The following is a 26,979-nucleotide window of genomic DNA, read 5'->3' as shown; positions in this document are numbered from 1 at the left end:
CATTGTGTCGGTCAGGTGCTTTATACCGAGACTGGGATGTGCCATTGTGATTGGTCGGGTGCTTTATACCGAGCCTGGGATGTGCCATTGTGATTGGTCAGCTGATTCGTACCGAGACTGGGATGTGCCATTGTGATTGGTCAGCTGCTTCGTACCGAGACTGGGATGTGCCATTGTGATTGGTCAGGTGCTTTGTACTGAGACTGGGATGTGCCATTGTGATTGGTCGGGTGCTTTATACCGAGACTGGGATGTCCCATTGTGATTGGTCAGCTGCTTCGTACCGAGACTGGGATGTGCCATTGTGATTGGTCAGGTGCTTTATACCGAGACTGGGATGTGCTATTGTGATTGGTCAGGTGCTTTATACCGAGACAGGGATGTGCCATTGTGATTGGTCAGGATGTGTCATTGTGATTGGTCAGGTGCTTTATACCGAGACCGGGATGTGCCATTGTGATTGGTCAGGTACTTTATATCGAGGCTGGGATGTGCCATTGTGATTGGTCAGGTGCTTTATACCGAGACTGGGATGTGCCATTGTGACTGGTCGGGTGTGCTTCGTACCAAGACAGGGATGTGCCATTGTGATTGGTCAGGTGCTTTATACCGAGACTGCGATGTGCCATTGTGATTGGTCAGGTGCTTTATACCGAGACTGGGATGTGCCATTGTGATTGGTCAGATGCTTTATACCGAGACAGGGATGTGCCATTGTGATTAGTCAGGTGCTTTATATCGAGGCTGGGATGTGCCATTGTGATTGGTCAGGTGCTTTATACCGAGACTGGGATGTGCCATTGTGATTGGTCAGGTGCTTTATATCGAGACTGGGATGTGCCATTGTGATTGGTCAGCTGCTTCGTACCGAGACTGGGATGTGCCATTGTGATTGGTCAGGTGATTTATACCGAGACAGGGATGTGCCATTGTGATTGGTCAGGTGCTTTATATCGAGACTGGGATGTGCCATTGTGATTGGTCAGCTGCTTCGTACCGAGACTGGGATGTGCCATTGTGATTGGTCAGGTGCTTTATACCGAGACAGGGATGTGCCATTGTGATTGGTCAGGTGCTTTATATCGAGACTGGGATGTGCCATTGTGATTGGTCAGGTGCTTTATACCGAGACTGGGATGTGCCATTGTGATTGGACAGCTGCTTCGTACCGAGACAGGGATGTGCCATTGTGATTGGTCAGGTGCTTTATATCGAGACTGGGATGTGCCATTGTGATTGGTCAGCTGCTTCGTACCGAGACTGGGATGTGCCATTGTGATTGGTCGGGTGCTTTATACCGAGACTGGGATGTGCCATTGTGATTGGTTGGGTGCTTTATACCGAGACTGGGATGTGCCATTGTGATTGGTCGGGTGCTTTATACCGAGACTGGGATGTGCCATTGTGATTGGTCGGGTGCTTTGTACCGAGACTGGGATGTGCCATTGTGATTGGTCAGGTGCTTTATACCGAGACTGGTATGTGCCATTGTGATTGGTCAGCTGCTTCGTACCGAGACTGGGATGTGCCATTGTGATTGGTCAGGTGCTTTATACCGAGACTGGGATGTGCCAATGTGATTGGTCAGGTGTTTCGTACCGAGACTGGGATGTGCCATTGTGATTGGTCAGCTGCTTCGTACCGAGACTGGGATGTGCCATTGTGATTGGTCGGTGCTTTATACCGAGACAGGGATGTGCCATTGTGATTGGTCAGGTGCTTTATATCGAGACTGGGATGTGCCATTGTGATTGGTCAGGTGCTTTATACCGAGACTGGGATGTGCCATTGTGATTGGTCAGGTGCTTTATACCGAGACTGAGATGTGCCATTGTGATTGGTCAGGTGCTTTATACCGAGACTGGGATGTGCCATTGTGATTGGTCGGGTGCTTTATACCAAGACAGGGATGTGCCATTGTGATTGGTCAGGTGCTTTATACCGAGACTGGGATGTGCCATTGTGATTGGTCAGGTGCTTTATATCGAGGCTGGGATGTGCCATTGTGATTGGTCAGGTGCTTTATACCGAGACTGGGATGTGCCATTGTGATTGGTCGGGTGCTTTATACCGAGACAGGGATGTGCCATTGTGATTGGTCAGGTGCTTTATATCGAGACTGAGATGTGCCATTGTGATTGGTCAGGTGCTTTATACCGAGACTGGGATGTGCCATTGTGATTGGTCAGCTGCTTCGTACCGAGACTGGGATGTGCCATTGTGATTGGTCGGGTGCTTTATACCAAGACTAGGATATGCCATTGTGTCGGTCAGGTGCTTTATACCGAGACTGGGATGTGCCATTGTGATTGGTCGGGTGCTTTATACCGAGCCTGGGATGTGCCATTGTGATTTGTCAGGTGTTTCGTACCGAGACTGGGATGTGCCATTGTGATTGGTCAGCTGATTCGTACCGAGACTGGGATGTGCCATTGTGATTGGTCAGCTGCTTCGTACCGAGACTGGGATGTGCCATTGTGATTGGTCAGGTGCTTTGTACTGAGACTGGGATGTGCCATTGTGATTGGTCGGGTGCTTTATACCGAGACTGGGATGTCCCATTGTGATTGGTCAGCTGCTTCGTACCGAGACTGGGATGTGCCATTGTGATTGGTCAGGTGCTTTATACCGAGACTGGGATGTGCTATTGTGATTGGTCAGGTGCTTTATACCGAGACAGGGATGTGCCATTGTGATTGGTCAGGATGTGCCATTGTGATTGGTCAGGTGCTTTATACCGAGACCGGGATGTGCCATTGTGATTGGTCAGGTACTTTATATCGAGGCTGGGATGTGCCATTGTGATTGGTCAGGTGCTTTATACCGAGACTGGGATGTGCCATTGTGACTGGTCGGGTGTGCTTCGTACCAAGACAGGGATGTGCCATTGTGATTGGTCAGGTGCTTTATACCGAGACTGCGATGTGCCATTGTGATTGGTCAGGTGCTTTATACCGAGACTGGGATGTGCCATTGTGATTGGTCAGATGCTTTATACCGAGACAGGGATGTGCCATTGTGATTAGTCAGGTGCTTTATATCGAGGCTGGGATGTGCCATTGTGATTGGTCAGGTGCTTTATACCGAGACTGGGATGTGCCATTGTGATTGGTCAGGTGCTTTATATCGAGACTGGGATGTGCCATTGTGATTGGTCAGCTGCTTCGTACCGAGACTGGGATGTGCCATTGTGATTGGTCAGGTGATTTATACCGAGACAGGGATGTGCCATTGTGATTGGTCAGGTGCTTTATATCGAGACTGGGATGTGCCATTGTGATTGGTCAGCTGCTTCGTACCGAGACTGGGATGTGCCATTGTGATTGGTCAGGTGCTTTATACCGAGACAGGGATGTGCCATTGTGATTGGTCAGGTGCTTTATATCGAGACTGGGATGTGCCATTGTGATTGGTCAGGTGCTTTATACCGAGACTGGGATGTGCCATTGTGATTGGACAGCTGCTTCGTACCGAGACAGGGATGTGCCATTGTGATTGGTCAGGTGCTTTATATCGAGACTGGGATGTGCCATTGTGATTGGTCAGCTGCTTCGTACCGAGACTGGGATGTGCCATTGTGATTGGTCGGGTGCTTTATACCGAGACTGGGATGTGCCATTGTGATTGGTTGGGTGCTTTATACCGAGACTGGGATGTGCCATTGTGATTGGTCGGGTGCTTTATACCGAGACTGGGATGTGCCATTGTGATTGGTCGGGTGCTTTGTACCGAGACTGGGATGTGCCATTGTGATTGGTCAGGTGCTTTATACCGAGACTGGTATGTGCCATTGTGATTGGTCAGCTGCTTCGTACCGAGACTGGGATGTGCCATTGTGATTGGTCAGGTGCTTTATACCGAGACTGGGATGTGCCAATGTGATTGGTCAGGTGTTTCGTACCGAGACTGGGATGTGCCATTGTGATTGGTCAGCTGCTTCGTACCGAGACTGGGATGTGCCATTGTGATTGGTCAGTGCTTTATACCGAGACAGGGATGTGCCATTGTGATTGGTCAGGTGCTTTATATCGAGACTGGGATGTGCCATTGTGATTGGTCAGGTGCTTTATACCGAGACTGGGATGTGCCATTGTGATTGGTCAGGTGCTTTATACCGAGACTGAGATGTGCCATTGTGATTGGTCAGGTGCTTTATATCGAGACTGAGATGTGCCATTGTGATTGGTCAGGTGTTTTATACCGAGACTGGGATGTGCCATTGTGATTGGTCAGCTGCTTCGTACCGAGACTGGGATGTGCCATTTGGATTGGTCGAGTGCTTTATACCAAGACTAGGATATGCCATTGTGTTGGTCAGGTGCTTTATACCGAGACTGGGATGTGCCATTGTGATTGGTCGGGTGCTTTATACCGAGACTGGGATGTGCCATTGTGATTGGTCAGGTGTTTCGTACCGAGACTGGGATGTGCCATTGTGATTGGTCAGCTGCTTCGTACCGAGACTGGGATGTGCCATTGTGATTGGTCAGGTGCTTTGTACCGAGACTGGGATGTGCCATTGTGATTGGTCGGGTGCTTTATACCGAGACTGGGATGTGGCATTGTGATTGGTCAGCTGCTTCGTACCGAGACTGGGATGTGCCATTGTGATTGGTCAGGTGCTTTATACCGAGACTGGGATGTGCTATTGTGATTGGTCAGGTGCTTTATACCGAGACAGGGATGTGCCATTGTGATTGGTCAGGATGTGCCATTGTGATTGGTCAGGTGCTTTTTACCGAGACAGGGATGTGCCATTGTGATTGGTCAGGTGCTTTATATCGAGACAGGGATGTGCAATTGTGATTGCCTGTTTCCTGGACAAGACAGTACCTCAGAGGATATTGACTCTGAGGATTGGCACCCAGTTTACTGACGATTACTGGCACGTAATCAGAGTCTTGCTTCCCATGAAAGTGGGCTCAGAACGAGGGTAACAGTTAAAGACCACGCAGATGAAATGCCATATTTCACAATAATGAGAACACTACAAGCAGTGGTCAAAATGCAAGCTATTGCATTACGGAAAACGTTAACTCACAAGCAGCTTTCACCAATGCCATTTTCAAATAAACTATAAGGAAACCATACCTTATATCACAACATTGAGCAAAGAATGGCAAGGAGGACAGGGACGAGAAATGAGAGGGGGCAACGGGGGTTGCAGCCATTTCCTGGGGCATTCAGGCCTCAGTGCCACATGCTCTTCAAAAGGATAAAGGTTCTTTTTTATTTGTGTCAGGGTTTCAAGGTGTGGCTATGTGGCTATGTGTGTAGAGAGGGGGATCTGAAAAGGCAGACACTCATTCAACATTGTAAAGTTATAAACGACTTACCCTCTTTCGCAGATTGCATGTGAGTGTGAGATTTCTTGAGAAGGAGTTTGCAAATGCTGTGTAGAAGTCCAAAACCTTCAGCAAGGCTTCTCGCTTTATGATGTGTAGATCACAGTAGGTGAGCGCGCGCACATTGGCACACGCATGGGCGAGCGAGGTCTCTTTCCAAAACACATCCCCAAACACGTCGCCTTTACCTGCAGAAGTGTCGAGAAGACCTCTTTAAGAATACATCGCCTAAAATGCCTACTTTAAACTGAAAATCAGGCATTGGAATGTAATCGCAAATACAAAATATACTGAAGAAATGTAGAAACGGTCTTTATTTTCCTAACTGCTGTTTATTTATTTATTTTATTTGTTGATCGCTTCCAGACCCAGACCCGGAAGTATCACGGCGCTAGTGGATACTTATTTACAGTCATGACATAGTAGTTGGGAAAAGTCTTATACATATTTGTTAAACAGCACAGTTTTCAGGGTTTTTTTAAAAACAAATTGACAAGCTAGGTATGATGGCTCATCTTGGATGTAGGAAGTACGAGTGTTTCAGAGCGTGGGAGCAATAACTGTGAAGCTAGCTCCACCTGCACTTTTTCTGATGCATCTGGGCGTGACTAAGGTCATGGTAGAGGGGGAGTGTGGGCAGTGTGGTTTGGCGCTTTAGGAAATGCATTGGTTGAGTGTAAGGAAGGCATGGTATCAAAGCAAGACAAACATAAGTGAGCACAGTTCAAGGGTGTTTATTAAACTAAAATGGGTGAGATAAACGCCTAATCTAAACCTAAATCTAAAATGGGAGCAAGCTATGACCATCAAATAATAATAATAAAACAGTCCTAATGGAGTCTAGACAAATAAAAGAACAAATGACTCTCTTACCTGGTAACGTTCCGACGACATATCCCATATCTATGAGCGATATGGAATACGTAGGAGGACCCAATCTCCTCGAAGGGCCTATACAAAAAGAAAAAATAACTATTGCCAATCCTTACCGCTATGCTACAAAATATTGTGGGATAATGTTCCCAGGAAAAGAAAGAAGTGTTCGCAAAATGATAAGTCAGGATGTTATGGCCGAGGTCTCCCTTCCCCACGTTTTTAACACGTGGCAAGGTGGGACTCTTGAGCACAGCACACTCCTGGGCTTCTCTGGCACGTGCTTACAGTTCCTTTTCTCAATATCGAGGCCTTCTCTGCCCAAGTCTCTTCTATGCAAAGTCTCTTGCTTCAGAGGGCTGATGTATCATAATCGACGCAACAAAAGTCCCTTCTGTTAATCGGCACGTCGGGCGGTTACTCTTCACCCTTGGATCCCCCCTCAGCCGGGCACTGATCAATCTCTCAACGTTAGCGTCCCTCAGTTGGGCTCAGACCAACAATTCACTGTGGACATCCCTCAGTCGGGTTCACGCTTGTCGTCACAATGTTCACGGGTGTGTCACTATTCACCCCAATTCGCAGGCATCCCTCAGTTGGGTTATCACAGTTCACTTAGTTTTATCACACTACAGGATTCACTTTTCTTAGCTTTCTCTTCATTTACACAGGTCACGTTACTTCCACAACGCGTCAAAGAATTTCAACTGTACAAGGGTTTTGGCTTGACCCTCATATGACCGCTTTGACACCTCACGGAGGCCTCCCATAAGGCATCTTGGTCCTTGTAGTTTCCATAATATTAGCCTTGCTTCATTCTCATTGTTCAGGTGAGGGGTACCAGTTAGAGTCCTTCGAATGAGCACCCACGTGGCGCCGGACCACTCTGTTACTTGTACCAATTTTACTCAAGAGACCTCTGTCTATTCTCTTCTTTCTTCTTATACAATGTTCCCACTGCAACCTTGAGCCTAACACAGCCCGGTCCAATATCAGTTTCTTTCGACTCACTGGCTGTGCTGAACTCATTGGCGTTTCTTTTGCCGCTGGAGTCAAGGACTGTACCACAATGGAAATCGCTTCTCCCTGCCCTGTCTATCAGTGTGGGAGGGTCCTATGTACCGCTGGCGTCCATCACACCACTCGCCTTTTGCGATTCCCGGTCTTACGGATCCTTTCTCTGAGGCTTTGCAGGTCTGGGTTGAAAAGGGCAAGGGCAATTCCCTCCTGGTCGTCCCTTCAGGTCTCACCGCCTTTCTCCTCTGTTTGAAATGCCGTCCCGGAGTAGCTGCTTCGGTCTTGCTCAGAGTGTGCTCTCGTGCTCTGCCTTTTATTCCTATGGGGAAGGGAAAGGGGCGTCAGTTGTGTGTGTAGCTATCAGCAATTACCCGACTCTGCCTGACCCTTAAATAGGGACATGTCATATAAACGGCTCTGGTGTTTGTCCGTTGTCGCTCATGATGTGAGAAAGTGTTCGTGTAGGAAGGGGGGGGTATAGTTTCTAAATATCCCATTGGACAGGATGGGGAAAAGGTGTCATAAGGAAGGTGATACTGCGTCTCACAGTTCAGTGTCCCCCTTCCACTCCCCGAAGACCCCCCCCCATCCAGGTGATACTCCAGCACTTTGTCCACCCTCAGGATCTGGATCCAATAGCGATGGCTGTGTCCTGGCCACCTGGATGACAGATCGCTGGAGACTAGCGAGTGAGACACCTTCAGGTTTCTTACATTGAGGAAGGTAGGTGCAGTGTTATGTTTGCACCAGTGAGGAATTTAGAGAATTTTAAACTCAATACGAGCGTTGATGTACAGCCAGTGGGCCTCTTGTCTTGGTTGCAAGATGTGGTCCATTTGCTTCATGCCCAAAACAGCCTGAAGGGCATTATTTTGGATAAGTTGAAGTTTGGCAATATTTTTGGTGGAGGTACCGGAGAGAATGGCGTTAAAGTAATCCAGTTTGGCTAACACTGTGAGAACCCTTCAGCCTCTTTGAATTTTCAGTGTCTTAGGCCAACCATATAAACTCTGTATTTATTCAATACACTAAGTGTATATACCCAAGTAAAATTGCTTAATAAGGAGTGTAAAGGTGTTTGGTAAAAAGAAATGATGTGCAGACTGGACACTCGGGGGGGTTTCATTCTCAGCAGTGAACCATAATAAAATGATTCAGATTCTTCTATGTTCTCGTCCTCCCAGCCCAGCAAAGATGTTCCTAGATGGTCTTTCTGTATTTCTCTCTTCTTGGTGCTTCACCTCATTTCCTCTTACTTTTTAAGGTTATTTTATTTAGTAGCTTGATTGTCCTTCTAGGCATGAGTGCATGTATTTTTCCGAGTTGCTTTCCTCCAACAACATTTCTATCAATGACTTGTCCTTCAAGTGACGAACGCCAATGTCTACATAACCTTATGGCCAGGGATAATGGCGTCCAATTCTGAATACTGTAAGGGTGCAGAAGGGGAGGACTGACACACAGGTGGCATGGTTGTTGGCCTAAACTTGTATTATACCAGTAATAAAGAGAAAACCCTCCTCTCCCTAACTCTAAGAGGGGGTTTCCCTAGCTCAAATAAAATACTAAGGATTTGGTCAGGATGTCCGTGTAAATGACGATTCCACTGTCCTGTGTCAAAAACGTACTTCTGTCCCTTACACAAAATTAAAGAGCTAGTAGCTCCCTTCTTCTGGACAACGGATCACAGTTCCAATTGTTCGGTGGGATCTTTACCTGAAGGAATGGCTCTCTTCCCCAGGTCTCAACCCCTTTCCAAGCAAATGGTGGGGGGTGGTAGGGAGGGGGTTAGGGTATTAATAAAGTTAGGGGGAATGGGGAGGGGGCTGCATGGGTCTCCACCCACATACATTTGCGGTAAAATGTCCTATATTAAAAAAAGGAGTTCAATAAAATCTTCCACAACGAAATGAAACCGATGAAATCGCATTTGCACCCGGGGAGGGTGAGCAAACCAATCAAGTGGCTGGAACAGTGGGTGAGAATAAAAAATCCCTGCCCGAGGCCCTTCCCCGGGTGGTGCTTTTTTTTCTTTTCTAACATGGGGAGGCAACAGGGAGCCTTTCCCTGTTGCCTCCACATTCCCCAAATTACCAGATTCCCCTTCCCCTTGCGTTCTGATCCCCAATCTCCTCCCGTCTGGTTGCCGCCATTGAAATAGAACAGGGACTAGGTATTCGGATATAGTGGCCATTTTGGAACATGTTTTCAGTGGCCGCTGTCATCTGAAAAAGGACCAAGTCTCTTTTCCATTTCAATGGTGTCAGTCATTTTTTAACAGTTTTCTCCTCCAACAAGAGATGAGCTCCCAATGTCCTGATCACCCGTGGGATGGAAAAGAAATGAACTATCCGCACCCTGGTAAAACCAGGGGTGCAAATAGCTTTCACGCCCCGTGGGCTTGAACGGCCTGCAGCCCAAGCTGAGGCCCTCGTTTCGCTCGAGCCTACCAAAGCTCGGGCTGGCGGGCCGTTAAAGCCCATGTCCGTCCCCCAGCTGGGCCGTGAAAGCTATATAGAACCAGTTCCAGGACGAAATGCTAAAAAGCAGTAAAGTTCTCAGTTCAAACTCAAACGGTAAAGTTCCAATTCAAACATCAACATTCCTTATTGCACATAGTTATTCCTTCACTACTGGGTTCCTGGAGAATGCCTCCCTGCTCCTGGTATTTTGTTCTTAGCATTTTCACAATGCCAGTTCGCAACACCATGGAGAATGTCCTCCACCCCCTTTCGTGGCCTTTTCTCAGTCTCAGTCTCTCGCTTGGCTTTTACTTTAATCACAGTTCACAACACCAGGGTGAATGTCTGCCTTCCCCTCGCTGTTTCTCAGCTTACTTTATAGTTCACAGCACCAGGGGGAACGTCTCCCTTCCCCTGGCTGTTTCTCAGACTTACTTTACAGTTCACATCAGCAGGGGGAATGACTCCCTTCCCGACCTTTCTTGGTTTACTTCACACATCACAGCACCAGGGGGGGAACATCTCCCTTCCCCTGGCTGTTTCTCAGGCTTACTTTACAGTTCACAACTCCAGCAGGAGTGACTCCCTTCCCCTGGCCTCTTTCTATGATTTGTACACTTCTCCCCAACGTAGACATGGCTTTCAGTCTTGTGGGTGTGGGTCCCAGAGCCATAGGATTCTCTGCTGGTAGTGTGGCAGACCTTGTTAACTGCGACTATGAAGATGACTGATGAATTTTCCGGGTCCCAGACCTGTACTGTTTCACATCTTACTTTCCCACAGCCTTTTTCCCATGCTATTTTCTCGGCCCTTCTTCCCAGGGTATCTTCACCTGTTCTTATCTGGGCCACTTGCCTCTCTTATGTCCCCACCAGCAGGCCGATGCTGATCCCTACCTTCAGGGAGCGTTACTGTGGGCTCTGGTCAGCCCTGGGACTCACCTTCCGTTCTGTCGTGCCTTCAGTCAACTTTGTTCCATCCACTGCGTCTTTGCAGCTGTGGGTTCCCTCTGGGCTGCTCTACCGGCGCAGACCGCATGGTCCCCCATCCTCCATCAGGTAAGTCAGCTGATTTCCAAGAGGGAGAAGGGTCTTTCCACTTCTGACCCTCGAGAGATGCTTCACCTTCTCGCCTCACGTCCCGGTCCTCCTCGATTCTCTCTGCCGCACCGCCAACTTGCTTGCGACTACTCCAGGGAGGGCTGAACTTCTTTTCCTGTTTTCCCTCTTCTATTTTGAATGTGACTTGACCAATAGGAATTTGGGAACCACTAGAATGTTCACTAGTGGTTCCAGGAGTGGTCTTCATGCTTCCGCATTGCCTACTCATCTCAGTAGCTTTCCTATAGTCATCCCTTGCGTAGGGTAGACTCTTCCATCGTTTCAGTGCTTATACTGTCTTATCCCTTGGGTCGACTAGATTCTTCCTCGTCCCATTATTTATGTTCTTGGTTACATGACCCATTTACATGGGGTGACAAGGCAAGAGTGGTGTAGGTGAAGGGATTGGAGTAGAGTATACCGTGTCCTCCTTGGATAGTCGTCACTGCTCCCACGTGGGGAGGGGAGCAGGGGGCCATCCTTCCCCATAACATTCTCCTGCTGAGTACCACCCCCAGTGGGAATATCTGGTAGTGGCCTCACCCCCCTGGTCTCATGGGAAGGGGCTCCCCGACGAGGAGAAGTGTCGAAGTTCAAGGATTCATCACAATGCCCTTCATATGGCCTGGTGGAGTCACTGTCCGGATAGTCTTATGGCCAGGGATAATGACATCTAGTTGGTGAATACCCTTCATATGGCCTGTTGGAGTCACTGTCCGGATAGTCTTACGGCCAGGGATAATGTCATCTAGTTGGTGAATACCCTTCATATGGCCTGGTGGAGTCACTGTCCGGATAGTCTTACGGCCAGGGATAATGACATCTAGTTGGTGAATACCCTTCATATGGCCTGGTGGAGTCACTGTCCGGATAGTCTTACGGCCAGGGATAATGACATCTAGTTGGTGAATACCCTTCATATGGCCTGGTTGAGTCACTGTCCGGATAGTCTTATGGCCAGGGATAATGACATCTAGTTGGTAAATACCCTTCATATGGTCTGGTGGAGTCCCTGTCCGGATAGTCTTATGGCCAGGGATAATGACATCTAGTTGGTGAATACCCTTCATATGGCCTGGTTGAGTCACTGTCCGGATAGTCTTATGGCCAGGGATAATGACATCTAGTTGGTAAATACCCTTCATATGGTCTGGTGGAGTCCCTGTCCGGATAGTCTTATGGCCAGGGATAATGACATCTAGTTGGTGAATACCCTTCATATGGCCTGGTGGAGTCACTGTCCGGATAGTCTTATGGCCAGGGATAATGTCATCTAGTTGGTAAATACCCTTCATATGGCCTGGTGGAGTCCCTGTCCGGATAGTCTTATGGCCAGGGATAATGACATCTAGTTGGTGAATACCCTTCATATGGCCTGGTGGAGTCACTGTCCGGATAGTCTTATGGCCAGGGATAATGATATCTAGTTGGTGAATACCCTTCATATGGCCTGGTGGAGTCCGTGTCCGGATAGTCTTACGGCCAGGGATAATGACATCTAGTTGGTGAATACCCTTCATATGGCCTGGTGGAGTCACTGTCCGGATAGTCTTACGGCCAGGGATAATGACATCTAGTTGGTGAATACCCTTCATATGGCCTGGTGGAGTCACTGTCCGGATAGTCTTACGGCCAGGGATAATGACATCTAGTTGGTGAATACCCTTCATATGGCCTGGTTGAGTCACTGTCCGGATAGTCTTACGGCCAGGGATAATGACATCTAGTTGGTGAATACCCTTCATATGGCCTGGTTGAGTCACTGTCCGGATAGTCTTATGGCCAGGGATAATGACATCTAGTTGGTAAATACCCTTCATATGGCCTGGTGGAGTCACTGTCCGGATAGTCTTATGGCCAGGGATAATGTCATCTAGTTGGTGAATACCCTTCATATGGCCTGGTGGAGTCCGTGTCTGGATAGTCTTATGGCCAGGGATATGGCATCTAGTTAGTGAATACCCTTCATATGGCCTGGTGGAGTCACTGTCCGGATAGTCTTATGGCCAGGGATAATGACATCTAGTTGGTGAATACCCTTCATATGGCCTGGTTGAGTCACTGTCCGGATAGTCTTATGGGCAGGGATAATGACATCTAGTTGGTGAATACCCTTCATATGGCCTGGTGGAGTCACTGTCCGGATAGTCTTATGGCCAGGGATAATGACATCTAGTTGGTGAATACCCTTCATATGGCCTGGTGGAGTCACTGTCCGGATAGTCTTATGGCCAGGGATAATGACATCTAGTTGGGGAATACCCCTCATAACTGTCTAGGTCGCGTAGAAAACATTGTGACAGCATAAGGGGCTTGACCCTGTCAAGGGGAAACTAGGACCCCACTCAACTTGGGATAGATGGCCTAGCAGAGTATGCCAAAGCCGCTCCTACCCTGGAGATATTATGAATGAGTTGGGGGACCCCAGTCCCTGAACCCCTTCGGCCTGCCTTGCATGGTAACAATGTTGTTACCACTGTCTATTGCACCCTGCCTCCAAGCATCTTTTCTGGAAAGAGTTCTTTCTTGTTACTTTACATGACCACAGTCTTCAGAATTCCTTTTGTCGACATCGGAGTGTCCTCTAGCTCCTTGAAGCGTCATGTGTACTAGATGGAATTACAAATAAAGATCTCGGACCAAATAATTGGACAGACTAAAGTAATATGCCAAAGTAATACTTTATTCTCATTTAATAAAGCAGGGAGAACTGACAGGCAACGGACTGATGCATGCACACTCACAACTAACCTTGATTATGCAAAGGTCTTATACCCCAATGTGCATCATCTATGACGTCATTCTACGTGGCAAAATACAAAACCTATCGAGGGAAGAAATTGGTTAAGGGAACATGTCTACTTATAGGACACATAAGGATTAGTGCATCACTGGCTACCCCTTATCTGTAGGGCACACCTTGAACTACCTCTTCATGCGTACAGTACTGATTATAGCAGACAAAATGTCAGTGGACTGGTCTGTGCAACATCGTATGCTAGGTTGTCCCTCAAACCCACGGATTGGTTGGCATACTATCCCAACCTGTGACTTTGGGCTCGTTAGCAGCATGTTAGTGAAACAAAACTTCCCAGTTTTCCCAATTATTCCATCATCTCACCAGGGTGCGTGTGGATGGCAGCAGCCTGAATGGCCAGCTGTGCATCTACTGGGTCCGCAGGCTCACCAGGATACAGGCTGAAGAGGAAGAGGAGCGAAGAGCCACATACAACACCAAGCAGAAATGGTGCTCCACTATGAAAAAGCACTGGTAAAATGGCCGCTGCTTTGAGGAGTCGCCTAACACCTCCACCCATGCTGATGACCGATCGTGCAATGCCTTATATACCGGTCAATACAGCTGGTTTCAATTATGTGTTCCATCCATCGCCGGTATCAACAAAGCTATCCTACCACCAGTAACTTCAACCCACCTGCAGCGCCGTGCTGCTCTTGTGGATATGACCAATTGTTTGGGTCTTGCAGCACCTTGCTGCTCTTGGAACCTACCCTTTTTGAAATGCTCCATTCTCTCCCTGCAACCCTTGGCCGATTCTCAGAGACTTTTTCATATTGGTATTTTTCACAGTCTCTTGCTGCTCTTGAACCTTTATCTCAGTTAACGGCTTCAGCTCTAAATATCCTCTCTGCAACTGTGCCATGCTGCACTGCTAGCTACCTGACTGAACATTGAAGCTTCGCATTGCTCATTTTGCCCAATGCAATGTTTGATACAGTAACTACCAGCAAATTAAGCAACTGTCCCCTTGAGCAATGTTTGTAACTATAAGCATCTTCAAGCGTATCCCCAAGTACTGTAAGCAACAGCAAATGTAACCTTTAAGCAATGTAAGTAACCTGTAACCGTATCCTAAGCAATGCAAGAATCTATTAGCTTCAACCGTTTCCTTAAGCTATGTTTGTTACTGCAAGCAACCTCAAGTTTAACCCTAAGCAACGTAAGCAATAGCAACCGTAACCTTTAAGCAAATGTAATATGCAAACAGCAAATGTAACCTTTTAAGCAATGTAATTAATCTGCAACCGTATACTTAAGCAATGTATGCAACTGTAAGTAACTTTGAGCGTAACTCTTTAAGCAACAGTAACCGTAACCTTTAAGCAGTGCAAGAATCTAGTAACTGTAGCCGTTTCCTTAAGCAATGTTTGTAACTGCAAGCAACCTTAAGTGTAACCCTAAGCAATGTAAGCAATGGCAACTGTACACTTTAAGCAAATGTAAGCAACTGGAACTGTAACCTTAAGCATATGAATGCAACAGCCCCTTGATGCCTGAGGTCTTAGTGCACTACACAAATTCAAAATAAATAAATAAATCTCAGCCATAAGCCAAAGTCTTCCATTTGTAGTTGACCTTGCAGCCTGTTCACTGTCCTGGAACATTCAAGGAAGTGTGGGCACACCACTATCTTCATCTGTGGCTCACATGAATAGCCCTTGTTTTTGATTTCTGAGTCACATGTAAAGAGACCACAAATTTGTCAATTTCAGCCTTTCATTTACTGTTATTTGATTTAATTATGCACAGTGCTATTACTTCTCTTGGCCTCTAGAGACTTGCTCCCTCGATCTCATATAAACTTTGCACACTTGTAATTGACCAGCAGTTGGCTCCTGAAGATGTTTTCCTCTTATTCAATCTATGAGGAATGTGTCCCACATTCAGAGCTTATCCATGCAATTCCCTATGTGCTCTGTGCTTATTCCTTAAAAATAGCATTCTTAATTCTGGGCCAACCTTGACTCAACGTCAGCTCTGCACACAGAGCTGTTCTCCCGTGTCTCCTGATTCTACAGCCTTCAGTCTGTCTCTGAGGTAGCAGGGTGAATTCAATTTGAACCAGCGTCCATTTTCCTATCATGGCTGCCCTCGCTACGTTATATATTCTGCTATAGAAAGTCTCTATATATTTCTTTTCTACCTTGCGTTACTGCGTATTCACAATTATTGGCCAGTAAGTTACTTAATTCTTCTTTTAGATCAATGATTACTGTAGCTTTAGGTACATGTTTCTCTTGGTGCTTCAGTTACATTGTCACTCTTCAGTGTTTTCATATCGTTTCAGCATAGGTTCATATATCCTCTTTTTGACGTCACTCTGCCCTCGTCAGATTTCACTTAACATTCCATGACGTCCATAGGTGCGCGCTGACATCGTTCCACACTTTCAGTGCAAGGGTACATTCAATATGGCTGAGTGTATAACGTCTCTCATAAACGCAATGCGGTATGGGAAGAGCACATGGGTTCCCATTTACTGCTCTTCTGCCGTTCCAGTATGACAGTGGTGAGGGGGCGGGAACTAGTGAGAAAGTGTCTACCTGCTCCTCTAAAATATCTATATAATATTGACGCCATCTGTGACAGCATGGGAAATGCTCTAAATTTTCAGGGTTGACTTGCAGGAAAACTGCAACATTGCATGTTTCCTGAGGAACCACTTGCCACATAATATGGAATTGGTAATTGTATATTTTCCCCAGAGAACTTCCCAGTCTGAATACCCGAGGCATGCAACATTGTATCCAGCATAAGCCTCCTGCGCAGACTCAGAGTAACCTGTTATCAGAGATGTGTGAACTTGCAACATTGTATTAAGTGCAGGTTTCTAGAGCTCTTCGAGAGTCTTGATTGAAACAGACTTCTCCAATACTAGTGATTGAATGGAAATAGCATCAGGCTAAACGCTACTAATGTCCTTAATTGAAATTTACTTTGGTGGGAGAGGGTTTATTGTTTTTCAAAGTCAGGACTTTCGGTCTGCATGGGGCTTCAGGTTCCATCAGTTCGGGAGGGACTTCACTACAGTGACCAGGACTGCCTTAACTTACTGGGGGATGGGGAGAGTCAGGGTCACCAGTACAGTCCTCTGAAGGAGCACTGTGATGGTCTCCTGCCCTGTGACTGGTACCAAGGAATGGGGACTGGGTATCCACCCCATGACTAGTGTCCACTTGCTTGGGGTAGCACCCGGTCCCCCGAGTCCTACCCTTGGTGGTCCTCACAACCAGACATGAGCCTTCATTACAGGAGGCTGAGAGTCAGACAACTTTGCAATGTCTTCACATAGGCGCAAGTTACAAGCCGGCAGAATAGTATCTGGATTAGCCTGGAACTGAAGAAGGGCCCTGTTCAGATATATCATCTTTCTAACAGGCTTTTGGACATACCCATCCCAAGAGGTTAGACAAAAAAGGACGTTGATATCAAGAAAGACCACTATCCTTTTGAGAACGCTGCTGTAATGTCTGCTCAGTGAGCCAGTGGTTTGGATCCAGTGTATCCATATCTTATTAATCTCCATAATATGTGGCTGGGGGGGCATTTTCTGTATTCCTCAGAGGTCAGCTGCAGGCAGACTGCTATCCACTGTTTCAAGGGCAGGTTAACTTCAGAAATTCCATAGTCCCAGTGATTGCTCATGGAAATCCTGGAAGGTTCTCAGCAAGTCCTCTGCATCTGTGGGGTCATCCCAAACTGGAGGACTTAGGAGGGGGTCCTGACATTCCTTGAACAGACAGATCTGGCTCATGGGAAGTCAGGGGCTGTTGGTGAGGCTTGTGCCTGAAGTTGAGGAACCCAAGGATGTGGTGTCTGTACGGGGTGAAGGCCGTGGCACTTGTGGTAATGGATTAATACCAGGCGCTGTTGGCATTACCTCCAGGATAACAGGTCCGAATAAGGACTGCCATTAAGTGCCTAAATACTTGAAACCACGTTTCTCTGCGCTCAGGAGATCTTGCTGAGGTAGACGGCATAATTCTTGGAAACAATTGTGAGTACGCAGGTGAAAATCTTAGGTTATGGTAGCTTGTAAAGGAGAGACTAAAGAATTGAAGAAGAATCTACGCATGTGGCTCAGGGACCCAGGAATTTACCCTGCTTTGAAAACTAGCCTACGTGAGTTTGAGAAGTTTTTGTCATCTGAACTCTCCAAAGGGTCAGATCTAGAAGCCAGTGGGAAAGCAGAGCTGCGACACTCAGAGCCCATTTTGGTTCAACATCTTTCAAAGTGGGTGCCTTACCCAGGGCTGGTTGGTCAAGAGTTAGAGCACTAATCACTGATTTTCATCAACCTCTCGAAGCTCAAGTGAACCTGCCGTGAGGCGCCCAACAGGTTCTTTTACCCTCGGTGCTCGGATTCTGAGAAAACTCCAGGTCTAAGTGGAACTCCTATGATAGGTCAAGTGACAAGGAGGAAGGTGCAAGGACAGTGACTGTTGGTTCACATTAAGTGGAGTGCTTGGATTGACCATTATGGAGAACATCTGCTGTGCAATTCAGACTTGGATTAAGTACATGTATGTTCAGGCATTCCGGGGGGAAACTTGATGTATAAAGAAGCTCTGCCTAAAGTTTGCAGGGGAAGCCTTAGGGACTGCTCAGTGTTACATCGTGGCAGACACACTGCTCAAGCTCCACTGCTTCAGCCTCTTTCCTTTCAGTTCATTGGCTCTCATGATCCTGTGTTCTTAAAACCGAATACCCAATTTAGCTTCCCTTGACTCAGTTTTCAAGTCTGAGCACCAGTCTCAAAGTCGTCGAACCCTAGCATAGTTTTTGTCACTTGAGATCCTCCCCCGTTTTATGGCACCCTCTATCTGACTTCTCTTAGATTTGACTTGTATCTGCAATGCTAAAGAGTCACATGGAGTTAGATAGCGGGTGATTTAAAGTGCTGCCCTCACAGACAGTGTGCTCTCCTATAATTATGCTTTCCCACTCTGTGTGAACAAGCACGATGACCTTGTGAGCACTCAACTGAATTGAGGGAGGTCACACTCATACATGAAACACTAACACTCTAATCTTCCCAAAGTGCTGCAGAATTGATTATCTGGAGTGTTGTGTAGGCAAGCGGATTGTGCCGGTCTGGAAGAAGGGCAGGCGTGGGTGTTTATCTCAAGCACAGGTGTGGTGAGATGTGAAAAGGTAACAATAAGAAGTAATGGAGAAGATCTCAGTGGGGCTTAGTAAATAGACTTGGGGACTAACCAAAAATTGACTTTCTTGGGTTTCACTCCTGCCTTACCTTGTCTCAGACTTACAGTAGGCTTGCCACGTTGGGCGGTGTGCCAGGTCACACCACTGGGAGCATGGCGAGAAAGAAGATACACACTGAGCTGGATTTGGACATTTATGCAGTTTTCTAAAGGCTGGTAATCATGGGCGAAGACAGGCTGACAAGGTTTACATTTTTGGAGAAAAGAGAAGGGCAATGCAGTGAAGACTTGGCCGAGGGCGTTACACGTCTGGAGCAATACAAGTTGAAGAGGTGGTCATGGATGTGCTTCGTTGGGAGGAGGGAGGTCGGCGTCTCTTGATTACAGCCCTGATTAACACAGCTGCTACGCTTTGGCTGAACGGTGTTTGTCAACTTTCTATGATATACGCATTCAAACCGTACGTGGCGAGATCCCGGGTTACGGCAGTGAAGCCTATGCGTTAGCCACTACCCAGTATACATCGACCTATTTAGAAGTCCGATGAGACCACCTCTGAAACCGACTGAGGGGTCCACCGCTGCACAGTAACACAGTGGAGACGTTCTTATTTATTACTGTTCCACAAGACCATACGTGATGCTACGTCTGAAGTTGACTCGTTTGAAGTTTCTCTTGGTTCAGCGAAGAACACATAATCCTGTTATTACTATTTAATTTCCACGATGGCGGATTACCAACAACTCAGTCACCCTATTTCTACAGCTTCCCGCACACGGCCAGTTTAGAACGTCATACATTGGGCAAGGTCTACTATAATCCTCTTAATGTACAGCAAATTTGTATGCTGTTATTAGAGTCTTGACGAACTAGAATTGGACCACTAAGCGGCCAACTCTGCTGTTCAGACAGAATACAATGACCATTTCCAATGTGATGGTTTTTATGTTGTATGTTGATTAACTTACAGACAAGTTTCCCCTGATGAATTTCCCTTGATTTTATGGTGTGATTTGAGAGTGAGGAATGAAACATGTTGGGTGGTTTGAATGAGTATGAACTGGTTTGACTGACAGTGTAATAATTCTGTTCTGTACCAGTTATTTGAATATTAATATTTGTTCTTGTTTATGTCTTTTGTACTGGTTTAATTTTTTCCATTTGGTGTGTAGTGAACTGTTCACCTCTACGGTTGCTAGTTTATGTGTATTTTCTTGTCTGCACAATTGTACAACTATTCATTTCTTGACAAACAATTGATTGTTCTGTCTCTTAAAAATGAATTTTATTTGATGTTCTTATGAATAAAAAGTTTATATTTTTGATAATAAAACCAGACTGGTGGCAGGTTGAATGTTCCTATTGACTACCAGCAATGCTGCACAATTTTTTTAAATTCTTTTTTGTTTAATCAATAAAAGATTTTTACAATACTGTTGTCCATTCACATCTGTCTGGGTTAACTTGCATCACCTGTTTCGATTAAGTTTGTTTAAATGTTGTTGCCACATCATTTCCGACAAGTCGCTGGTTTCCGTTCAGAAGATTGTTCACAATATATTCCAAAATGTTTGCTGTGGCAATTTGCCAGCTAATTCTGTCACCTCCTATGAACCTGCACCACCACGTTTCTTCCTCTAGCAGTATGTCTGTTCCTGCCACGTGAGATAGATAGCATTGCCTTATTGCTCGAGTTTCTGGACAAACCATCAGGAGGTGGCGAATTGTTTCTTGTGGTGGAATTGATAAGTCATGACATAATCGGCAACTAGGTGATTGTGCAAGACCTCTGATGTGCAAAATGTCATTAGTTTCCAGTAAGTTTAGACGTGCTCTTAGTATTAAGTTACGTGCCTGTCTGTTCGGGAATTTCTTAATGAAGTTTTGCAGTTCGTTCAGTTTTTTTGTGTTAACGGGTAGGTGTGAGGTAAGTTTTTGTTTGGCTGCTGTTTCAGTCGTCTTTGCCTAGTCTGCTTCCTTGATTTTACGCAAGATTCTGTATGGATTATCTATGAGTCTGTCTTCATCTGCGGCAAAAGTGTCAAGTAGGAATGTGTTTTCCTTTTGCCAGCTTGTCAACATCTCAGATTTACCTGTGTCCATCTCGCGCTTCATCATTTCGAAAAAATGTCATTGCTGTCGACCGTTCTGCACTTCCTGTACAGCATTATTGCGTTACAACTCGCAGTACACTCCAGGGACTGAAGGCTCAATTCCCGTCTTATTGCGACTCCTCATGTAGAGTTCGGTAGCTTAAGCACCAGTCTCCAGAATGCAGCTTCTAGTTTAGATAAGAGATTCTTTGGAATAGTTGGCATGGCTTCAGTGCCATATGTCACGGCAGGCACCACCTTCATTTTGTAGAAATGTATTATCGGTGTTAACGAAAACTTCCCGAATTTTCTATCTATTGCTTTTGCCTGAGCCGCTAGCTTTTTGATCTTTTCATGAAGAACTGATTGCATGGTGGTTTCATGTTTCGAGCTGTCCAGTTGTACTCCTAGGTACTTGAAGTTTTGGACAATCTCAATTTTTGCTTGTCCCAGGTGCCATTTTGTGTCGTCAGTTTTCTTTTTGTTTTTTTGCAGGATCATGACTTTGGTTTTTTCTTAGTTAATTTCAAGGAAGTTTTCGTTTGTGTACTGTAGAAGGCCATTGAGTTGCCGTTGCAGTCCTATTGGCGTCTGGTTGAATAGCGTGAGATCGTCAGCATAGAGAAGTCGTCCAATCGCTGTATTTCCAATTTTTGGAGGGAATGCTCAGGTTGACTTTGCACTTTCTTGGAGGTCCCCTATATAGGCCAGGAATAGAGCTGAAGCTAAGGGGCACCACTGTTTGACTCCACGTGTGACTGGAATTTCTGCCGATAAGTCTCCTTCTCGACTTAAGCGCACCCTCACCAAAGTGTTGTGATGAAGGGCATGAATGGGAGCTAAGATGTCTTCTGGACAGTTCCAATCTTTTAGTTTCTTCCAGAGGCGATGTCTTTCGATGCGGTCGAACGCTTGAGTGAAGTCTACAAACACGACAAAGAGACGTTGTCTGAGTTGTAAGGCTTTGCTTTTCAAGATGCTGAATGCCAAGATATTTCCAGCTGTCCCAGCGTTTTTCTTAAAGCCTGCTTGCAGATGATCATTACAGTTTGCAGAGGCGGCCCAGGTTTGAAATTTCTTTAAAAGTAAAGATCCGTAGACTTTTCCCATAGCATCAAGCAAGGCTATCGGGCGGAAGTTCTGGCGATCCTTTCAGGATTGGAGATACTTCAATGTCTGAGGGATGCCTTTGTTCTTTGTCTTGTGATCTTGCCTCAGGTATCATGGATTGCGCTGGTTCATCCTCCGAGTAAATGCTGACATTCACTAATGTGTCGTCTATGAGAAACTCTGCTACTGATTTTGGGCAAGCAGGTCTTGATTTTTTCTTTTCATTTCTCACTTGGTTTGATTTGATCTGCTGCTCATTGCTGCTTGATGTATGTATAACAGCGTTTGTTTTTAGTGTTCTCGTAGTTGACGGTTGGACCTGTGTATTGCGTTCATCTCTTGGTTGATCTGCGTCTTCATATATTGAAGTGTTGATGTTACCTACAGCTGCCTTAGTCCTTGGATTTTTTTTTCAAATATTGAATATGCCGGCTCGGGGTCCTCGCTTTCCTTCTTGCTGGTCGCTGATTTTTTGTTCAAAACTAGTACCACCGTGGAAGTGTTGGTTATTGCTGTTTTGGCTTTTTCCATGCTTTCAGTGCTGGCTCTTGTGGTCTTCAGTCCTAGCATGGATGTTGTTTTGCTGTCAGAAATTAGGTCAATGATTGCTGACGTTTGTGATCCTGAATCTTTGGTTTCAGGAGCAGTCGGCAGCATTTTTTGCGTGCAATTCTTGCTTTGCCATTTTTGCTGTAATTTTATCCATCAAGTGAGTCGCAAATTTGTCCATTGTGCTTTCATAGATTTTACTTTCACCTTTGTGGTAATGTAGCCCTCTAAGTGCGTTACTTTGGTCAGGATCATGGCCTGCATGGTTTGTTGGTCTTTTACTGTATCGTTAATCGCCTCGTAAAGTTTACAAAACGGAGCAAGGGCTATTGTTATTGCAGACATTATGCTTAGCATGTCTGTTTTTTTTGTAGGCTTTTCAGGAATTGTGAATGTGGTCTGCGAAGTGGGACCCTTTCCTGGAGTGTGTATTTGATCGCTGGCTCTTCTCGGCGTTTGTAACTGATTAGTGGCACTATGTGCTTTGTAAGCTGAGTTATTAACCGAAAGCTCCAAGGAGTTTCTCCTTTTGCCTTGGGTCTTGGCCTGTATTTCTACTTCTTCAAACGGTCCTCTTTCATTAACTGCTTCTATGCTGGAAGAAGTTTTCTCTGCAGGTAGCTCATCCTCCAAAAAAAGTGTTGATGGGGCCGCACTGCGGTTTTCTTTCTCGGAGTGTTGTTCTGTGTTTAACTGCTTGTCATGCAGTATCTGGGATTTGCCTGGCCGCAGGTTGTTTGGTAATTCACTGTCAGTTGCTAGCTGTTGTTCATGTAGGTCCACTTCAAGATTGGAAATGGCCTCTTTTGCTTCCGTTTGCGTCCGTTTTGTAGTTTTGTTTTGGACCTGCGGTGCAGATGACAGCCTTCACGCTTTTCGCTGTCTTTGGCAGGTTCTGCTGTGGCGGTATGTCTGGGCATATTTCATTCTCAGACTCAGTATTATGACAGGGTGCTGTGTTTTTTGCTGGCCATACCTCTGGCGGGGTCTCACGGCTTCATGTCTGTGCAGGTATCTGCGACTCTGGCACCCCCAGTTGTTCATGAATTATAACTGGTTCACTGTCAAGCTTGTGTTGCTTTGCACATGGAAAGTTTTCCTTTACTGCTGCAAGCATTTTGGCGTCGGAGAGTTCTCTGAAATTTGTATTCTTTGTGGACAGTTGTGCTTGAAAGAAATCGGTTAGTATCCGCATTGTGATGGGCTTTTTCGAGCCTGCGGAGCACGCTCTAGAATTTGATCTGCCTTTTTCTTTTGGTGCTGTGACTTTTTGCGAACAATATGTTTTTTTGTTTTGTGCTCGTTTCTCACTGCCCTCTCTAGATCTCTTTTTGGTATTTTGTGCTAGTGTCGAGTCTATAGATGATAGGTCAGATTGGCTCAAGATGTTGTCTGAACTTGTCAGTGTGTTTTCTGTGTTTTGCACCTTCAAGCCGTCTTTACCAGCGTGCACTTGTGCAGTTGTTAGGCAGGCCGACTGCCTGGCTGAATGGGTCTGATTTCAGCCTGCTCTCCTTCTGTAACAGGCGCCATGTGACCTCCTTTCGCTGGAGCACGCTCGCGGCTGTGCCCGTGACCCGCTCCCCGCTCCATGCCCACTCCAGGAGCGGAGTGCGGAAATGCCAACAGGTCCCCCGCCGTGTCTCCTCCCAAGCTCGCCGACAGGACTTCGACAGCTGGCATGCCACCTACCTCGGCGTCCACCGCGCCGACACACTCCGTCCTCCCTCTGTAGGACGCCAGCGAGGCGGACACGGCGTCACCGGGCTGAGGGGCCAGGTCCTGCGCATGGCAGTCTCCGCAAGCCGGCAACATGAATGCGAATCTCGCCTCCTGGTCCTCCCACTCCCCGCCGCTCTCAGGTAGGGAGTGAATATTTGTTTTTTCTGTAGCGGTGCCGGCCGAGTCTGAGAGTTTTTGTGCTCCGCTCGGCTGGTTAGGCCGCCCTGCAATTTTGGTGTTCGCTTGTGTTGCGTGTGTTTTGTTTGCAATACTTTCTCCCTTGTCAAGTGAAGAGAAACCCTGTGGTTTTCCTCCATCTGGTCTCAGACGTGAGCTTCTGAGACAACGCCCGTCTTCCTCTTCGTGACCCAGACTAGAGGACACGTTTCTTGGAATCTTTGTCGCCATTATCTTTGAGCAAGGGGTGATTGGGGGGGGGTGATGTATAAGGTTAAACAGTCCCCAGTCTTCTGTACTTTATCAGGGATTCAAAGCCTCAATCAGCTTACACAGTTTACCGTGTTTGCAGTTGTTTGGACAGGAGCGGAAGTCGATCTCGTTGGTCTGCGGGCTAATCTATTCTTGTGAGGTGCCTATGGTCTCTGACCTCCGGCATCACAACAGACCACTTGTCGCCCACTTTCCACGCGTGCTCCGACCTGCAAATTATGTTATGTAGTCTCTGTGGGACTCTGGAGCAGAGTCTCCACCTTCTGGAACAATGAAAGTGGTAAGCAGACTGCCTGACACCACGACAGACTACTTGTCGCCCACTTTCTGCGCGCGCTCCACACTGCAAATGATGTTATGTAGTCTCTGTGGGACTCTGGAGCAGAGTCTCCACCTTCTGGAACAGTGAAAGTGGTAAGCAGACTGCCCGACACCACGACAGACCACTCGTCGCCCACTTTCCACTTTAGTTGTGCTTGTGAACCTATGAGTTATTAGTATCCCTTCCATGAATTAGAAAGCGGCTTACACACCTTTGTGTATGTGTTTAAGGTTAATTACCTTTATTCGAGGGTTGATGCTTGTACAGCAGGGTAAATATCATTTTCCCCTTATTCCTCCCTTTGTGTTGACAGGTCATGGACTGCTGCCTGAAACCAAGCCAGGCATTAGAATACAGCAAGTGCTGCAATGCACAGGGACCTAAGACAACAGGACTAGAAGTCTGTTAGCACACCTGTTACTCCTGGCAATGGCCTGGCTCCTGCTACAGACTCTTGCAGCAGTTCTGCAGCGCGCCACCACCTCTGGAACCACTACCTGTGTGCTGGTCTGAGAATACTGGCACTTGTCAATAATGATATCTATGGCATTGTTCTTTTCCTACTGCTTTCTCCTTTCAGTATTTATATTAAGTTCATAAAGGCTTAGTATGAATGATTTGTCTTCTGAGCCCTGTGGGCCTTCCAATGAAGGCCCAAGCCTACACACATCAAATACTCCAGTAAAGCTCATGCACCACTCTGGTCCACAAGTGATGACAAGTCTAGTAAAATGCATTCATCCCTAATTCCAGTGCCGAAACACTGCACATCAGCTGACTCTGGGCCGTCTTCAGCAACAGTGAAGAAGTGATTAAGTCCAGCTACAGGAGGAACAGAGGGTTCAATTCATCATAGTGCCCTAAGTGGCTGAGGAGCAGGTCTGAGAAGAAAGTTACGCGGTGGGATGCTCTGCAAGGTTTCTCTTTCTCTGTGAAGTGGGTCACCTTTTAAGCCAAATGGAGTCCCACTTGGCATACTTTGCATTTTCATCTGGTGTGGTGTAGAGATGTGTCTGGGACCGCGGTCCTATGAAAACCGATGGGGCTGTGAAATGAAACATCATTCAGTAACTGAGGTTTCCTGCTGCCCCCATACCTTCTGACTTCAGACTCTCCCCAGATTCCAGCTTTACTAAGGTGGGTAGTGTGGCTGGCAACACCAAAGGAAGAGCGAGGGTAGAGCGCTAGGTGGTGCAAAGGTCATATACCAAGATGTATTGTCTGCTATTAATGGGCTAAAATCTGTGTCGCCTCTTGCCCCAATCCCGCTTTCCATTTGGAAAGACATGTCGGGTGAGATGGTCGCTTGGTTGGCAATGGCAGTCAATCTTTCGGTTTCCTCAGGTTTCATTCCCAGGGATTTAAAGCATGCTTTGGTAATTCTTCTTCTTAAAAAAACCTTCTCTTGACCCCACGGTTCTCTCCAATTTCCGCTTTATTTCACTTCTGGAGGTACTGGTTGTGGGCTCTGCTCATCCTTTATCTTTTTGGACTTGAGATTTTTTGGCCCAATAGTTTAGGACTCTTCCCTCTGCTGGCCTCTTCAAAGACTTGGGCATTAAGATCTTGGCCTCACTATCTATGCCTGTTAAAGCGGCATTAACTTGCCAAAAGGGACATTTCATGCTTACGACCCTTTGTATTGGTCTTTCCCTATATTCATATTAAATGCCATGCTCCCGTTCTCTCTCCTTTAGTGATAAGTGGAATTGACTATTGTAATGTGCTTTATGTTGCTTCTCCTGCTTACTTACTCCGCCGTCTTCGGGTCCCACATGAACCCCATTCTTCACCAGCTTTCAGTAGAGAAGCGCGTGCTGTTTAAGTCTCTGTGTATTGTGCAAAAAGCCCATTACAAACAGGGGGCTGAATATCTTCAAACAAAATGGTGTCTGTATGTTGCCGCTAGAGCACTGCGCTCTCAACCTACCCCGATTATTCAAATCCCACGGATACAGTTCTCACGCATCG

General features: G+C 46.5%; 1 protein-coding gene across 3 annotated transcripts in view; it reads right to left on the bottom strand.

The window, feature by feature from the left end:
* Nucleotides 1–26,979, bottom strand: part of KCNH5 (potassium voltage-gated channel subfamily H member 5) — a 628,566-nt gene that overhangs the window by 30,582 nt on the left and 571,005 nt on the right. For all 3 annotated transcript variants that reach the window (XM_069638250.1, XM_069638247.1, XM_069638248.1), the window contains one exon: nucleotides 5,337–5,533. In XM_069638250.1, the coding sequence (XP_069494351.1) occupies nucleotides 5,337–5,533 (197 nt within the window). The remainder of the gene's footprint in view (nucleotides 1–5,336; nucleotides 5,534–26,979) is intronic.

This window comes from Ambystoma mexicanum, chromosome 14 (assembly GCF_040938575.1).
Source record: "Ambystoma mexicanum isolate Mex_15411 chromosome 14, UKY_AmexF1_1, whole genome shotgun sequence".
Lineage (NCBI taxonomy): Eukaryota > Metazoa > Chordata > Amphibia > Caudata > Ambystomatidae > Ambystoma > Ambystoma mexicanum.
Note: the sequence above shows the minus strand (reverse complement) of the source record. Positions and strands in the feature narration are given on the sequence as shown.